Source organism: Balaenoptera physalus (assembly GCF_965194825.1).
Source record: "Balaenoptera physalus genome assembly, chromosome: 9".
NCBI classification, from domain to species: Eukaryota; Metazoa; Chordata; class Mammalia; order Artiodactyla; family Balaenopteridae; genus Balaenoptera; species Balaenoptera physalus.
Genome location: NC_138888.1, coordinates 32,104,421 through 32,123,107, shown reverse-complemented (window position 1 = coordinate 32,123,107; position 18,687 = coordinate 32,104,421). Strand labels below are relative to the sequence as shown.

Sequence of the window (18,687 nt, the reverse complement as noted above, 5' to 3'; positions counted from 1 at the left end):
TTTTAATAACAGGCTGAGAAGTATGAGCTGGATCTAATAGACAAAAAATAATGAATTCAGAAAGAGCATTCAGACAAAAAACAAAACAGCCAACTGTCCATCTACTGCAATGACCTCAGTACAAGAGGCAGGAGACAGGTCAGGGAACCAGGAGTGGCCAGTTCACAGAAGGCATGACAAGCCCAGGAGAGGAAGAGCTTGGATTTGATTGGAAGTACCAGAGGACACTGTCAGGTTTAGAGTCTGGGACCTCAAAAATAGAAGGAGAATAATAGGCCTAGAGCCCGGGTGTGGTCTTAGCACTAGGGATATAGATCTGCAAGTCGGCACCAAGGGATACGTGAAACCAACAGATGGAACTAGTCTCACGTGAGTATAAGTCTTGAGGAAGCCCACCACCAAAAGTAGGTAGAGAGGAGAGAGGTCTAAAATAAAAGTGGACAGGGAGGCAGATAAAAAATAAGGTTGATGCACTGTCCCTGCAAGAGAAAAGTTTTAAGAAGGCAATTGTTTCACTTTCTATTGCAGTTTGGGTGAAATTTTTGGCAAATGGTAGGTGATTAGAGAAGTCAGCAGAGAGCAGCAACTAATGTCCTTTCCAAGAGGCACTGGTCCAAAGTCAATTAGACTGTACATTCTTTTGGTTAGATAAAATTGTCTTGTTTTAATGAAAAAATTCCCCACCAATCAGATTTATCACAGATATTAGGATAGTCTTTTGATTATTCAGGACTGATTGGCTAATCAAATTCATTGCTTCCCACCTTATTGTCTGCTTTAGGCTATTTCATTACTCAGTAGGACTTGTGCTTGATTCTAGGCAGGGAAAAAAAACAAAAAAAATCAATGGAGAAACGCAGTCTTCTTTTTTGTAGGTTAGTAATCATGAACAGAAATGTGGGGGTCAGTAAGGGGATCAGCTACAACTACCAACCAAATTGTATTAGAGAGTTGTGTGGTCTTCAGTTGTGCTGTTTGTCTATTCTTTTTTTTTAAAATAGTGTATTTATTTATTTATTTATTTTTGGCTGTGTTGGGTCTTCGTTTCTGTGCGAGGGCTTTCTCTAGTTGCGGCAAGTGGGGGCCACTCTTCATCGCGGTGCGCGGGCCTCTCACTGTCGCGGGCTCTCTTGTTGCGGAGCACAGGCTCCAGACGCGCAGGCTCAGTAGTTGTGGCTCACGGGCTTAGTTGCTCCACGGCATGTGGGATCTTCCCAGACCAGGGCTCGAACCCGTGTCCCCTGCCTGCATTGGCAGGCAGATTCTCAACCACTCCGCCACCAGGGAAGCCCTGTCTATTCTTGTTTTTTGAGAGCTGGTAACCGTTCTCTTCGGTTAGTGAATATGTATCATTTGTTGAACACAACTGCCACTCTGCCTAGCTTATGTTACGGAAAATGATCCCCTGACTTTACCACTACCTGGAAATCTACAGAAAGAACAGGGTTTAGGACTCCATTCTCCATTTCCTTTACACTCCAGGACACCTTATTTCACTGAATCTGTTTTCACCAAAAATTAAAATTTTCATTTGTAAAAGAGGCTAAAATTAAATTTGTTTCAGTCATTAGCAGACAAATAAGAATCTAGGAATATGTAGGAACTGAATCTAAGAGTTCTTGGTTTCAAAGAGCTTCAGCAATTCTTGAAATATATGTAGAGAAAGAGAGTTACCCATGTAAACTCAAATATCATTTACTTTCATTTATTCACAATCAAACCATTAGAAAGCAAAATAAATCAATTTTTTTCTCGTAATACGTATTGCAAATGACAGCCTTAACGTGCTCTTAGGATTCCAAATAACATCAATAATCAAAGAAAATTATATTTATTGTAATTTTAATGTTCAATGCATTTTTTCTCATTGTTTAAAAAACTATAAATCGAGTAACTCTGAGTTAATTAGATATTCAATGTGTCAGAACACCCCAGTTCCTTACTGTTCTGGATGAATAGGGAGTAATTTATTGTATGAAGGGTTTTATTTACACATGCACCGATCTTTTTTGACTGCGTCCTGCACTTAAACACATAGAGAAATGTATTCCCAAGTATAAACATCCAGCTTTTGAGCTGGGAAGGAGAAAAGGTTGGAATCACCAATGCCATTAATATACAAGCATCTGACATTTAACATTTTTCTGTCCTTTTAGCATGTATCTGTGAAGGAAAAAAAATAAAACTTAATATTTGGCCATTTTAAACAAACTACATTTTGGGTCTAAATAATTTATCACATATCCCATTCAATCTGAAACTAGGCACTGGTTCTTCATGTAAAACCTGTACAAGTTTTAAGAGTTTTTTTTTAGTTTGAATTCTACCTCTTATACACAGATTTCTGGATTCTTTGTCAATGCAAATTGACAGATATTAATTATTATTATTGGCATTAATTCAACCTACTTTCACTTTTGACAGTGTCATCATTCACCTCGAGTTTGGATATGGTTATAGCTGTTAAGTATGAGTTATACTTTATGTTATCAGAATTTTGGTCAAGTAAACAAAAACAAAAACCCAAACCACTATTTTCTTGCTTCAGTTTGCCACCCCCAGACTATACAATGTCACTGAACATTTCTAACTACTAAAATCACGTTCCTTAGCTTGTGTCCCCCTCTCTTGGCCAATGTGAGAACAGGTCAATGTAGCTGTTTCATCTAATCACAGGTCTAATTCTATGTCTAAATTTTCAAGGATACATGCTGGTTGCCTACTTTGCCTTAAGTCTTTACAGAGTGTCCAGTGCAGTCTTCAATTTATCTTTCTCTGTGTGCCTGATGAGCTGTGGGAAATCAGTCAAGCTCAAGCACAGTTCTATGAAGTCATCTGAAAAGCACAACCTTGGAGTTTCCAGAGACAGGGGCTCACATGGTCTCAATCTGGAGATCGTGCTCTACTCCAGAAACTGATTCAGTGAACAGCAAATGTGCACTTAAAAAAAAAAATCATCCTAATGACAAGTGGTAAAGCGCTCATCCAGAGGGGAGTCTCAATAAAAATGCAAAGCTGTGGCTTTTATATGAAATAATTAAAATAATGAAGAAAACATAACCTTTCAGATTAATGAAGATTCAATTACCACAGGGCAGTAATATAGCCTGAGATTTTGAAAACATGAGTAAATTATTTATGTAATAAGGCACAATGCAACTATTTCCTAAACAAACATGAGGTCCATGTACTCAGGTGTGAAATTTGGCTTTAAATATGATAGTTTATGGATTTCAGTTATTTCTAAACTTTCATTTTATTCTTCCTTGGCTCTCAATTTGCATATTTAATTTTAAAACAGAATTTTCATTGTAAGAATATAAAATCCTAGAGCCAAAAATGCAAGTATGATAAATTTCTATGTGGTCAGACCAGGAAATAGTCAATTCTTACAATGTTTGTATTACCACTATAATTTAGACCCACCAGTTCTCAAATTGTGGTCTGCAGACCTTGGGGGTCACCATGGCTCTTGCAGGGGGTTATAAAGTCAAAACTATTTCATAATCATCCTAAGACACTATCTGCCCTTGTCAGGTGTGGACATTTTCACTGATGATGCAGAAACAATGGTGAGTAAACCAGTTGGCATCTTAGCACAGGTCAAGGCAGTGACACCAAACTGTACCCGAAGTCACTGCATTCTTTATCACCATGCACTCACAGTGAAATAAAAAGCAAGCAAGCCAGTTTCACTTAAGGATGTCCTGGATGAAACAGAAAAAAATATTAATTTTCTTACATCTCTACCCTGGAGTACATCTTTTTAATATTCTGTGTGATGAAATGGAAAGTACGCATAACACATTCCTGCTGCGTACAGAGAAGTACAGTAGATGTCTAGGAGGAAAGTGAATTTGTATGAACGTTTGAACTGTGAGTTGAAGCTGCTGTTTTCATTAAAACACTTTCTTTACTTGAGAGAATTACTGACAAACTACGTTGCTCAATTGGATACTTGGCAGGCATTTTCTTAAAAATGAGATAAGCCTGTCACTGCAAGGCAAACAATTGACAGAACTTGTTGCCAGTGATAAAATTCAAGCTTTCGTGTGAAAATTGTAACTCTTGGAAACTGTATTTTGGCCACCTTGAGCTTGATAGCTTCCCAATATTTAGAGACTCTTCTCGTGGGATCAGTGGCAACCACAGATCTTTTTACTGTCTTCGTCATTTTGCCTTTTCCAGGATGGCATATAGTGAGAATCATACAGTACATGATACCTTTTCAGACAGGCTTCTTTCACTAGGTGATGATTTTTAACTGAATAAATATCTTGAAAACTATTTGATTTATAATATAAATAGATCAAATTTCAATTAATAAAATTCACATAAACGAAAAACTCTTTGGGCTCTTCAATAATTTTTAAGTGTTCCTGAGACCATTAAGCTGGAGAACTGCTTCTACGGAATCTGCTCCCTAACCTACTGGTGTTTCCTGCTCTCACAGATATTTGTGTGGCTTCTGAATACAGAAGGAAAAATGAAATCCAGCGTTTTTTCCTTCTCGGTCAAATGGCACTCAATATCTCTTCTACCAATAATTCAGCAAAATGGTTTTGTATCTCTTGGTTTGCCTGAATATATTAATGCTCTTTTGGGGGTTGCTCTTTTCTTAGGAGGCTCTCGTGTTGGCCCTTCGGGGCTCATGTCTCAGATTTAGGTCTTTCAGGACAAGCTTGGCCCCCTGATCTCTGTCCCCTCTGAGTGCCAGATATATTGTGCTTGTTAACATACATGGCAACACAATTTCACTTCAAAGACAAAAATTCAGTTCAAAGTTTGCTAGCACCACAAGTCAATTAAGTATTTTTGCTTCCAGGAGAGTCAATTTTGAGATGTTTTCCCTGAATTTCCATTTGTTCAAAAACAAAACAAAACAAAAGGCTTGTCTCAGTTCTGAAGAACCTAGGGGCAGGACAGGAATAAAGACGCAGACGTACAGAATGGACTTGAGGACATGGGGAGGGGGAAGGGTTAGCTGGGACGAAGTGAGAGAGAGGCATGGACATATATACACTACCAAATGTAAAACAGATAGCTAGTGGGAAGCAGCCGCATAGCACAGGGAGATCAGCTCGGTGCTCTGTGACCACCTAGAGGGGTGGGATAGGGAGGGTGGGAGGGAGACGCAAGAGGGAAGAGATATGGGCATATATGTATATGTACAGCTGATTCCCTTTGTTATACAGCAGAAACTAACACACCGTTGCAAAGCAATTCTACTCCAATAAAGATGTTTCCTAAAAAAAAAAAAGGCTTGTCTCTGCCTCTCTTAGTTGCAGTTGTTTCCCCTCTGGAGGGCGTTTTAGGAAGAGCATCTCCTTTTCCTCCCACCCTGTAATCGTCAAAGCTCTTTCAGTTTTTAAGCCAGTCATGCTCCCTTACCTCTGAGGAAAGGGTGAGGTGTCAGGGATCTCAGCAGGCCAATTAAATGGGTTTTCTTTAAAGCTAACAGTCATCTTTGTGTTAGAGCCTTGATGCACATTCCAGTCACCCCACCTAAAGAATTACTACGCACCGCAATTTGGGAATAGCCTGTCAAATGAAAGCATCATCAATTTTGCCTCATTTTTAAACATGATTATTTTATAAAATAATGGTTTTATTGTTCATTTAGCTACATATCGTAGCTGCAACCTCAAAGACGTTCTGTCCAAAATAAATTTTTCTAAAATGAAGTGTGTTTCAACTACATTGGTGGGAGTTTGTTACTTGAAAGATTCCCATCATGAACCCCTCAGCAAAGCAATATGCAGTGTGGATTCAGACTGATGGACGGTCAGCTCTGGCTCTGCTACTCATCAACTGTGTGACTGGGGGAGGGACTTAACCTCTCCAGGCCTCGGTGTTGTCATCTACATCCTAAGTGACTGTTAAGAACTAACTGAAATAAGTGGCAAAGTTCTCCAACAAAGCTCAGCACAGAGTAGGCACTCATTAAATGTGAGCTAATACTATTATTATGGATTTTCACATATGATATTTCATTCCTGGTTTTACTTCCAAACCCAATTCAATTCTACTCTTAAAGACAGAGATGTTCAGTTCAGTTTCCCCATTAATAATTGCTTGAACCAGTATAATGGTTTCTTTACAGGGTACTTCATCCAATCTAGCATCCTTTCAATCAATCCTGCACACCACTGATAAATTAATCTTACTGAAGGATGGTGCTGAAAATGCTCTTCCCCTAAGCAGATGACCTACAGAGCAAAGCCTAAACTAAGGTACTAACACGGAGTGTAATTCCCTTTGCGATTCGCCTTTGACAAACCTTTCCAGCCCCTGCTGGAATTCAACACACAGACACAACGTAGGATTTGCTTCTCCTGATGTCCAGTCCGTGGTTTTCCTATGTGCTCTCTCCTCTCTGCCCCTCTCTGTATGTTCAAATCCTCCCCTCACTCTGCACACAGGAGCTTTCTGCTCCTTTTCGGAGAAGTCTTCCCTGATCTGCCAACCAGAAACAGTTTCTCCTGTTGACTTTCATAGCCCTTTAGCTAAGCTTCTATCTATCTATCTATCTATCTATCTATCTATCTATCTATCTATCTATCTATCTATATATCGCTGCGTTGGGTCTTCATTGCTGTGCGTGGGCTTTCTCTAGTTGCAGCGAGAGGGGGTTACTCTTTGTTGTGGTGCACGGGATTCTCACTGAGGTGGCTTCTCTTGTTGCAGAGCATGGGCTCTAGGCGCGCAGGCTCTAGAGCGCAGGCTCAGTAATTGTGGCTCACGGGCTTAGTTGCTCCGCGGCATGTGGGATCTTCCCGGACCAGGGCTCGAACCCGTGTCCCCTGCATTGGCAGGAGGATTCTTAACCACTGTGCCACCAGGGAAGTCCTAGGCTTCTCTATAAACACAATATTTTACCCTATATGTTATCTGTACACTTGTTCCTATGCATTTACCTTTCTCACAACTACCATAGTCCCTTGAACGCAGTATGTTCCCCATATACATTAATGAATCCATGAATGAAGTAATAGCGACTAATCTGCAAGGCAAGGCCAGGCTGAAAAGCAAGGGCTTGGGAGGGGAAAAATAAACAGAATTGTATTCTAGCAACAAAGCACTACTGCCTGTCTTCACCATTAGTTTCATCTGCTGATTTAAGTGGAAAAAATTTCAGGTTCATTTTTCTGTTCTCTTTTGTTGAATAACTATAACTACTTCTGTGATATCCCAGGAGGACTCTTAGTTCTTTAAAAAACTGGTTTTCCCGAATCTCCCAAATCTGAAGCTTTGACAAAGATTTCTAAGAGTAGTTAGTATTTGGCCCTAAAGCTAGAGGAAGGTCTTCTCGTTCACTCTGCTGAGTTCAAATCTTGTGAGAACTTGATATGAAAGCATTCCACAAAATTTTAAAGCTTCTTTTAAATAACAAATGGACTACAGTAAGGTCACAAGGTCACACTCAGTATACTTTATTCTAGCTAAGCTTTTGTCAATCTTAGGTTCATGAGTAGAGATGAGAAAAATTTCTCTGTATGCTTTAAAAAAATAGTAACAAAACCCTTATCTTTTAGAAAAACGTCTTTGAACTATATATATGAATAGAACTCAGTGTTCGTTTCGTATTTTCATTAAATAGGAAGGTTAGTGGGAATCAAAACAATTCATCTCCAGACCCAACTCCCTCACTTATTAGTTAACATTTTTTTCTTACCTCTTCAGCATCCAGTATGTTATTTTATACTTACAGGACATCTCAATTTGGAATAGCATTTCAGTGCTCAATTTGGAATACATTTCAAATGCTCAAGGGCCACATGTGAGTACTGGCTACCACGCTGAACAGAACAAGACTAGATTCTCACTCGCTCTAATACTAACTATTTTGATGCATGAGAGTTAAATAAACGTAGGGCCAACATGTCCTGGGAATATAATCTTCATGAGCACAGGAGTATCTTTAAAACACACGCACATACACACAGACTTACTAATTCGTTCCCCCAGCAAAATTCTGTCCTAACCTACCCACAAGTTTACATTAAAATTTAAAATTACTATTTAAAAGCTAGTATCTGGGATATCTAACACTGGACAAGTTCTTGAAACAAATGAAACTATACTCAGCTCTACACATGGATGGTATTTTACGGTTCTTATAGGGAAGGGACCTATGGCAAATCTCTAGAATTCTATTTCCTCATAAAAAAGGTGGTGGGGAGAGAAGAAGATGGTCTATATGCATTTTTAAATTAAATATTCTTTTAATTCCCATACTCTTAAATACGCCCTGCACTAGGGTACAATAAAGTCATAACCACCACCTCCACACTCCTCAGAGGCTGGCTGGGTGACATGTAAGTAGGGAGATGGGGTACCGGAACCTCAACATGAAGAGATGGGAAGGAAGAGACACTGGGGACTTGGAGAGCCGCTCCTTCCCCTAAAGCGGCTGCACCTACTGAGCCATTGCAGCCTTGAGAGAAAGCAGGCTCGGTGTTAGAGCTTCTGATGTTTCTCGAATCGCTAGATATCTTCCCATTTTAAGCATTAATAATTAACTCAAATTCTGTGACATACTGTTTGGGCTGAAAAACAAACCAAAACTCTGGATACGGCCTGCCTGTCTCCCGTTTGTCAATTTTGTCTTGCTCTCTCCCCCTCTTTTTGGTGCCACTTTAAATTCCCAAAAATAATGAAAAACTGGAGAAAACATCCAGCATTTGTGACTAAGAGATTAATAACCTTAACTCTGTAAAAGATAAAAGATGATAAACACCTGAATAGATAAGTGGACAAAGGACACAAACTGGCAATTCAAAGAAATGCAAATTGTGTTTGTGTGCACCTATATTTATATACGTGTGCATATGTGTACTGTGACCTCCCTAGCAATGAACAACAGTAACAATTAAAAAACGCTCTTTCCTCACAATTTTAAAAAAGGGGGGGGAGGGGACAAATGCTCTTTCCTCACCAGGTCGGCAAAGACTTTTCAAACGTCATGTAATCTTTAGTGTTGGCAAGGATGCGGGGAAACGGGGATATTCTTAAACTGCTAGTGGGCATCTAACTTTGTACAACCTCTAAGGAGGGCAAGTGGGCAATATGTCAAAAAGAAACCTTTAGCACACCAACTCTAATTTTTAAAAATATCTGTCCTAGAGAAACAATGAAGTTAATGCCCCCCAAACGTACACACAAGTATAATCTTTGTAGCTGTGAATTTACTTGTGAAAACTGAGGAATAGCCTAAATGCCCATTAATAGGGGTCAAGTAAACCATCCTGCATCTATTCGATGGCTGTTGGAAAATGATGAGATAATGATGGGCAAACTTATCTACAAGGTACTGTGAAGTGGAGGAAAAAGCCGGATATGTGATAGAATCAACAGGATCAGCCTATATAAATAGAGGTGTGAGAACACATGTGAGTGCATCTGAGTATGTGTTCACAAGTATATACACTGTGAAAGGGATTATCTATCTCTAGGAGCAGAGCAATTATGGGTCACTTACATTTTCTACCATCTTTCCCTTTCAAAAAATTATGACCGCCTCTGCTTTTTTGTTGCCAGAAAAAATACATATAGTTTCATTTGTAAAAACAACAGTCCATAATGATTCTGTCCAAGAGCAAACTCCGGGGAATCAGTGACTCCCAGGTGCTAATGAATGACCAATGGCAGCGGCATCCAGCGCCTCTTCTGTTGGGTAGTTCAAATATATTGTGACTCACTGATAGCACCTGCCAGATTTATAAATGTTAAACAGAGCATTCCCCAGCATTCCAGAGTGAAAACTGGCAGTGCCTAAAACTCACTAAATCCAAAATGGCTTTTTATTTCTAAGTAGAAGTCTTCATTTTAGGTTTGATTAACTTATATCGAAAACTCAGCTGTAATAAAATGCTAATTTCTGGTACAAGAGTAGTACAACTAGGCAAACAGAATAAAATAAAAATGCAACACAACTGAAACCGATATGCCTGAAACATCCCTGAATTGAAAATCGTCATCTGGAAGCCAATAGGCTGGTGCTTTTCTTTCAAGGACAGGGAGCCGCTCGCATGTAAATGAGTAGCTCGTGATCGGCTAGAGCTCCATTCAGCCAACACCGTTCTTCTCTCCTGTCAAGGTAGTTAGACAGCTAATGCTAATTTCCTGTTGTTTCTGCGAGTTCATTTTGAAACCGTGAACATCACCCTGACTTTGAAATGTTGGCTGGAACACAATATTATCTTGTTTAGAAACTGGTGTTCACAGACGCAGGCCAGCACGGAGAGCAACACCACTCACTGAGAGCTATTTATTGTGGGCTGGGGACTGGAGCTCAGGGTCCACCTAACAGTCTCAAAGGAATGATGGATGTACCGGGTTTTTAGTAATCACTGCACTAGCTCCAGTGGCTCTGTCAGACCAACGCTCTGTCTTCTCAGATGAAGGCAGGCAAGGTGGATGGAAAGCAAAAGGCCAATTACTGAGTTTTCCTGCTTCTCGAAAGCACTCTGTGTAAATCCTATTTCCTCAACCTGTTACAGGCTCCATCTCCACTATCTGACTGAAGGAGCTCTGACAAAGCTCCCAGGTAGAGTCCGTAGCAACAATTCCAGAGGACACAGGCACCTGATTTCTTTGCCATGTTTAATGCTGATTATGCTGTCCTTCTCGGAGCTAGCTTCTCTTGCAACTTTCGTGGCCCCCTTATCTCCCTGTTTTCTATCTTCTTGCCCTTCTCACTCCTTCTCCTGTAACTCCTCTGTTCCCCAGGCCCCAACTCTCTGACCTGGCCCTGCGTAACATCATTCAAACCAAAGGCTTCATCAGTGGATGACACAGTCAGATGTGTCTACCTCCTGCTCTGAAGCCCGCCGTGCTCTCTCTCTCTCTCTCAAAGCTCTTGGCTACTTCCTGGACCTCTTCATGAAGACATTTCACATGCATCTCAAGCTCAACATCTCTGGGGTAGAAGTTTTTATTTGATTTTTAAGAGCAAAAAGGGTTCATGGCTGGCCTTCTACGCTACAAAAAGTTCTTACAACATGCCTTATTAACAAACCCTCTGTAGATTCTATTATCACCTCCAGTTTACAGATGGCAGAACTGAGGCATAGAGAAATGAAATAACCGGCACACATCACACAACTATGAAGTAGATTTGAACCCAGCAAATCTCCTGTTACACTTCCTCTTAACACTCAGACTATCTGGTACATTTCCAATTAACCATGTCGTGTGTGTGTGTGTGTAAGACTGAGCCTTATACATTCACTTCCAAGCTTCCACTATAATTCCCATGACAGTTGGTCTCTCCTATAGTACCAGAGAACAAAAAATACATCTTTGCTTTAAGATAGCTAAACTGAAAGGACTGGCCACATTGCACATGACTTGTGAAAAATGAAATTCATGTGTTCCATGATTGAAATTACAGGTATCATCGACCCGTCTGTCCAAGCCAGAAACCTGGGCGTTATCTGGCATTTTTCCCCGCTCCTCCGTCCTCCCAACTCACTAACTTCCATATCCTCATGCAAACAGTCAACAAGTCACAAACCTTTATCTCCTCACCACCTCTCAAATACAAAGGAGTACCCCACAGCTTTTCAGGATAAACTTCAGCCTCCTGCTTGGCTTCTAAGACTCTTTGTGATCGGACCTCTGCCCCTCTGCGCCCTCATCTCCCATGACTCTGCTACAAGTGCCCTGCGAGGCAGCTGCACCTGATTTTGCCCCGTTCCTGGAGTGTCTGGTCCACAGTACCAGATCCTGCCTGAATTGCCCCCTTTCCACGCCTTCCTTCACTGGGCTAACTCCAACTCGCCGTGAAGCTCCAGTGAGAAGCCATGTCTGATGCCCCATCCTGATTCAGAGATCTCGCGCCTTTTTGTTCCCACGAAACTCAGTCCAGAACCTATGATAAAACCTGAGACCCTATGCTGCTACCACTGCTTTATTGTCTGTGAGTACAGACCTTGATTTGAAATCTCAATGGTAAAACAGTAGATGATACCTAATGAGACTTCCATAACATCTGTATAATGAACAATAACGACAAAAAAGAATGAAATGAGCGAATGGATGCGAGGCTCCTCCTCCAGCATGTTATCCTTTGGCCGTTCACTGCTTTCCGATGAAAAGGAGGCGTCGTTCACTTTTTCATGCAACGTCAATGATTACTCCAAGAGTCTGAGAGGCTCGTCTGAAGTCTGCTTCACAGAGCTTACGGCACCAGCCGAAGCCGGGTCGCGCGTTCCCCCTCCTGGGGCTCATTCTTTCTCAGGCCGCACAGACCACCCCACCAAGCCTGGGCTCTTCTCCCTCCTCATCAGGACCAGCGGGGACACCATTCTAGTGGTGACAAGGTCAGTAACATTTTGTGTCCATTCAAGGGCTCATAAATATGCATTTAGGATAAAATAGCAGGAGGGAGTAGTCCTTAAGAGGAAATAAAAACGATACAAAGATCAATGGAAGTGCTCCTCTAAGCGTTTTCTTGTTCGTGGAGCTGCACTTCGCTCCTCTGCCTCACCGCTGGCCACCGCCCAGCCTGGGGAAGCAGACCGGGAGTTCAGTCCTCGGCACATTGTTGTTCTTTGACCGTCTTTCTGTTTCCCCACCTGCCACGCTCAATGCTTGATCAAGAGGTCAGAGCTACTCCAAAGGAAGAGGTCAGGTCGGACCAGGAGGAGAGCTTTTCACGCCTGAAAAGGGAGACGGGACCGATACGTCACAAATAGTTCTTTCTTCTTCTTTTCTGCTGTTGGGATACCGTCCTGGTCCTGCTCTTTGCCTTGATCCGCTGCTGCCTCTGTGGGATTCTGGCAGGGCAGCCAGAGCGTAGCTGAAACAGTGGAAACACATTCTTCCCAGCCCTGACAGGCATCAGCAAAGGAAATTTTTCAAGAACAAGTGCGGCCAGTCAGGAGTGGAGATGCTAAAATGACTGTGGGACACTGAGGTGGCTCCCATTCGTCCTTCAGGTTTCAACTCAAATTCTGTTTCTCAAGTAACAGGTTAAATTGATAATAGTTCAAGCCCCCTATTTTGTTCTCTCATCTCACATTATTTCCTTCAGAGCATTTATCAGATATGCAATTACATTCTGTTTATTTGTTAATATTGACACCTCCCCTCCTGGAGTGGATCCTTCCCGGGGAAGGGCACCGGGACTGTGTTGTCTACCAATGTGACAATCCGAATCCTCACTGCCTAAGCTAGCCTAGCATATTTTGGCGCTTGCTAAATATTTTTCAATGAATAAATGAATCTTTCCAAATTTATCTAGTGCGCTCACCTTACATGTGAATTTACACTTTAACCTCCTAAATTTGTTTAACAAGGCTGCTTATAAAAGATGGCCTCTGAGACAGGCAAACTTCAAAGGCTGTGTGTGTGTGTGTTTGTGTGTCTCCACTGAACAAATGAATATAAGGTGCTAAGAATAAATGATATAACTAATTTATTTTAAAGCTTATTACAATACCACAAATGAAGGTGAAGTGCTGGTAATGCTAGTGGTCACTAATTTTTGTCTCATATTCCTGATTAAGTAACTGATTCATAGAATTTAGAGGAGAAATACGCATTATCTTTACATTTGTACAACACTCAATTTTCCCATTCATCATCATATTACATATAAGTAGAAAAGGTAGATTGTACCAGCCCCACTGACTTGCCCAACGTCCCATAGTTTGGGATCTGGCAAGATTAAAACACAGCACTTGATCTTCTGACTCCTAGCTAAGAATGTTCTCAGACTTGCCTGTAACATAGCACATTTATTCAGGTACAACAGATACTGTGCTTGCACTAAAACCTTAAATGATTTCTGCTCATAGGCCCTTTATACACCCTGTGTTGAAAACATCACCTAAAACATAAAGAGTAAGGCTGCTAGATATAAGAGCAACATTGGAAAGTTAATTGTATCTCCCTATGCCAGCAACAGCGTCTGGGTAAAAAAAATACACAATTTTATTGAAAGACATTAAAGAAGATCTATATAAATGGAAAGATGTTAATATTTGTGGAAAAGAAGACAATATCATAAAGATGTAATTCTCAGTATACTGAGCTACAGAGCAGATGCAATTCCAATCAAAATACCATAGAATATCTTAGAACCTAACACTCTGATTCTGAAATTTATATGTAACAGAAGGAGCCCAGAACAGCCAAGACATTCTTGAAGAGAAAGAACTGGGGAGTGTTGTCCTCCTAGATACCAATTCTCATTTTAAAGCTACATGGCATTGGAGCAGGGACAGACACACAGACTGAGAGAAATGAATGTGCTCAGAAACACACCCACGCATGTAAGAAACTTGATGTCTGACCCGCAGACTAGATGGGGCAAGGACGGGCTCTTCAATAAACAGGGCTGGAACGCTGGCTACTTATACGAGAAACAAACAAATCACTGTTTCTAATCACACAGAAAAAATTTCTAATAGATTAAGGATTGATCCATGAAAGGCAACATTAAAATTTCCGGATTGAAAATATCTTTAACACCTCAGGATATGGAAAAAGCATAAGCCATAAAGGAAAGCTTGATAACTCAACTATATTAACATATTAAATATGACATTCAATATATTAATATATTGCCCTATATTAATAATAAAAGACAAACCACAAACAAAGATATCTGCAACACATAAAATTGACAAAGGATTAGTATCCAGAATCTATCAAGAATCTGTATGACCAAGAAAGTTATATGGCAGTAAGTTATATGTCGTATGTCTTAAGTTGTACGCCATTTCATATCTATCAGATTGGCAAACGATAGTAAGTCAGAGGGGAGGCTGTGCACTGGTAGGACCCCTCACGCCCTACGACGGGAGAGCACTTGGCCTTGCCACAAGGAGGAAGACGGGTTCTGTGACCAGTCACTCCAGCGGGGATCTATCTATCAACTGACCAATGTACGGATCATTTTAAAAACAAAAATGCAATATTAAGTATATGCGCTGTGTGATAAAACCTGCTTTTTAAAACCCTAATATGTACATGATCAGGAACACTTACTCATTTTTTAAGAATTCTTTAACACAACTTTTAAAGGCTGTATGTATTGCGCCATCACATGGAAGCAGCATAATGTATAACCACTCCCTACTGCTGGCCATTTAGATTGTTTCAAATTTCTTGCTAGTATATATAATATAACATGTGATACTCTTGTAGGTAAATCTTTGTATCCGTCTCTGATTATTTAAGATAAACTTCTCACAGCAGTTTAAACGGTAAGCATGTCTGACATGGGTTTTTGCCAAATTGCCCTCCAGGAAATATTACTAATTGATACAGCAGCATAAGTATATTCCCCGCCCCCCCACCTCCCCGACCCTGGCTAAAAGCATAAACTTTGCCAGATTCAGAAGTGAATTTTTCATTTGTATTGATGTAAACAATACTGAGGCTGAACACTTTTTGCTCATTATTTACTTAGTTGCTACATGGTTTACTTGCTTAATCCTCTACTCATTTTTCTACTTAAGTGTTTACATTTTTTGATGACACATAAGAGCTTCTTAATATATTCAGGATATTAACCCTGTCTCTGCCAGGTATGTTGAACTTTATCACTTACCTTTTACTTTTGTTTTTGTTGGTTTGGCTCAAATTTTTACCTCTTTATACAGTCAAAGCAATCTTTTCCTTTATGGTTCCTTCTCTGATACAGAGTTCTTAATGTCTCCATTTAAAAGATTAACTCATCTCCCCTTTGGGCCCCTATGACAAAAATCCCTCATCTAAACGAAAGCAATAGCACCTTCCTAACAGGCTCTTTGTGAACATTGAGATAACTTATATTAATGTGCTTTACAAATAGTAAAGTAACATATAAATGTTGATTATTAGCGGCTCTCAATACATGGCAGTTATTAACACCACATGATGCCCGTTGGTCCACAGAGTTTATAATTAACTATATGCAGGTCCCCCGAGCAGATGTACTCGGAGATGATAAAGTCTGAAAGATCAGATGAACTGTAGGAGACAGGCACCGTGATGCAAACGTGCCTTTCACATAGCTCGGCAGGTTCAGGAATACAGAACAGTCATGAGAAAGGCCCCGATGACGAGGCTCTTACCTTACTCTTCCCCCTCGTCCAGCTCGGTTTCTTTGTGCACCACCACCCTCGTGACCGACATGTCGGGGTGCTGCTCCCTGGCTTCCCTGATGGCCTGGGCCAGCGCCTGCGGGGTCAGGAGAGAGCACTGTGAGTAGAGGAAGAGGCTCTTTCTCGGGATGGCTATACACGAGCATAGCCATCACCTGGGATCCATCCCTCCTCCTGCCAAGACAGTTTCACTGCTTTACTTGAGGAAGCAGGAGATTTGAAATGGGCTCCTTTTTCATTTTAGAGAATGCATCTCATTTCCCCAGATTTCCCATTTCTCCAGTCCACTGCCAAATAATGATACATGTAGGAGAAACATGCTGGCTCTGAATCCCACTCAGCCTGGCACACACTGTGAGACGTGGAGAAAACAGATCTTCTCCGACCTTAGGATTCTCATCTGCAACCTGAGACTTATGCTAAGATTGTAAAGATAATGTTAAGGTTCGATGTATGGATTGAAGGAATGATGTAAAGCCTCCAGCGTGGTGTCTGCCCTCCACACTCGAGTGATACTTGCAATTACCCAGTTGCCTCAAAACTCACGGTGCAAGAAATCTCTTGCATTCCTATACACTAATGATGAATAATCTGAAAGAGAAATTAAGGAAACACTCCCATTTACCATTGCAACAAAAAGAATAAAATACCTAGGAATAACCTACCTAAGGAGACAAAAGACCTGTATGCAGAAAACTATAAGACATTGATGAAAGAAATTAAAGATTATACAAATAGATGGAGAGATATACCATGTTCTTGGATTGGAAGAATCAACATTGCGAAAATGACTCTACTATCCAAAGCAATCTACAGATTCAATGCAATCCCTATCAAACTACCACTGGCATCTTTCACAGAACTAGAAAAAAAAATTTCACAATTTGTATGGAAACACAAATGACCCGGAACAGCCAAAGCAATCTTGAGAAAGAAAAACAGAGCTGGAGGAATCAGGCTCCCTGACTTCAGACTATACTACAAAGCTACAGTAATCAAGACAGTATGGTACTGGCACAAAAACAGAAATATACATCAATGGAACAGGACAGAAAGCCCAGAGATAAACCCACACACATATGGTCACCTTATTTTTGGTAAAGGAGGCAAGAATATACAATGGAGAAAAGACAGCCCCTTCAATAAGTGGTGCTGGGAAAACTGGAGAGCTACATGTAAGGGAATGAAATTAGAACACTCCCTAACACCATACACAAAAATAAACTCAAAATGGATTAAAGACCTAAATGTAAGGACAGACACTATCAAACTCTTAGAGAAAACATAGGCAGAACACTCTATGACATAAATCACAGCAAGATCCTTTTTGACCCACCTCCTAGAGAAATGGAAATAAAAACACAAATAAACAAATGGGACCTAATGAAACTTAAAAGCTTTTGCACAGCAAAGGAAACCATAAACAAGATGAAAAGATAACCCTCAGAATGGGAGAAAATATTTGCAGACGAAGCAACTGACAAAAGATTTATCTCCAAAATTTACAAGCAGCTCATGAAGCTCAATATCAAAAAAACAAACAACCCAATCCAAAACTGGGCAGAAGACCTAAACAGACATTTCTCCAAAGAAGATATACAGATTGCCAACAAACACATGAAAGAATGCTCAACATCATTAATCATCAGAGAAATGCCAATCAAAACTACAATGAGGTATCACCTCACACCAGTCAGAATGGCCATCATCAAAAAATCTACAAACAATAAATGCTGGAGAGGGTGTGGAGAAAAGGGAACCCTCTTGCACTGTTGGTGGGAATGTAAATTGATACAGTCACTATGGAGAACAGTATGGAGGTTCCTTGAAAAACTAAAAATAGAACTACCATACGACCAGCAATTCCACTACTGGGCATATACCCTGAGAAAACCATAATTCAAAAAGAGTCATGTACCACAATGTTCATTGCAGCTCTATTTACAATAGCCAGGCTATGGAAGCAACCTAAGTGTCCATCAACAGATGAATGGATAAAGAAGATGTGGCACATATATACAATGGAATATTACTCAGCCATAAAAGGAAACGAAATTGAATTATTTGTAGTGAGGTGGATGGACCTAGAGTCTGTCCCACAGAGTGAAGTAAGTCAGAAAGAGAAAAACAAATACCGTATGCTAACACATATATATATGGAATCTAAAAAAAAAAGAAAAAAAATGGTCATGAAGAACCTAGGGACAGGACGGGAATAAAGATGCAGACCTACTAGAGAATGGACTTGAGGACACAGGGAGGGGTAAGGGTAAGCTGGGACAAAGTGAGAGAGTGGCATGGACATATATACATTACCAAATGTAAAATAGATAGCTAGTGGGAAGCAGCCGCATAGCACAGGGAGATCAGCTCGGTGCTTTGTGACCACCTAGAGGGGTGAAATAGGGAGGGTTGGAGGGAGACGCAAGAGGGAAGAGATATAGGGATACATGTATAGCTGACTCACTTTGTTATAAAGCAGAAACTAACACACCACTGTAAAGCAATTATACTCCAATAAAGATGTTAAAAAAAATAAAATTAAAATAAATAAAATTAAAAAAACAAAAAACTCACAGTGCAGGAC

At 40.5% G+C, this 18,687-nt stretch overlaps 1 protein-coding gene across 25 annotated transcripts in view; it reads right to left on the bottom strand.

The window, feature by feature from the left end:
- EPB41L2 (erythrocyte membrane protein band 4.1 like 2) overlaps positions 1-18,687 on the bottom strand; it is a 214,170-nt gene that overhangs the window by 1,840 nt on the left and 193,643 nt on the right. For 24 of the 25 annotated variants that reach the window (XM_082474499.1, XM_082474506.1, XM_082474508.1 and 21 more), the window contains one exon: positions 16,071-16,176. In XM_082474499.1, coding sequence (XP_082330625.1) covers positions 16,072-16,176 — 105 coding nt within the window. In that variant the 3' untranslated portion in view covers position 16,071. Of the gene's footprint in view, positions 1-764; positions 817-16,070; positions 16,177-18,687 lie in introns of all 25 variants that reach the window. The other variant, XR_014267271.1, reaches the window with a different exon arrangement.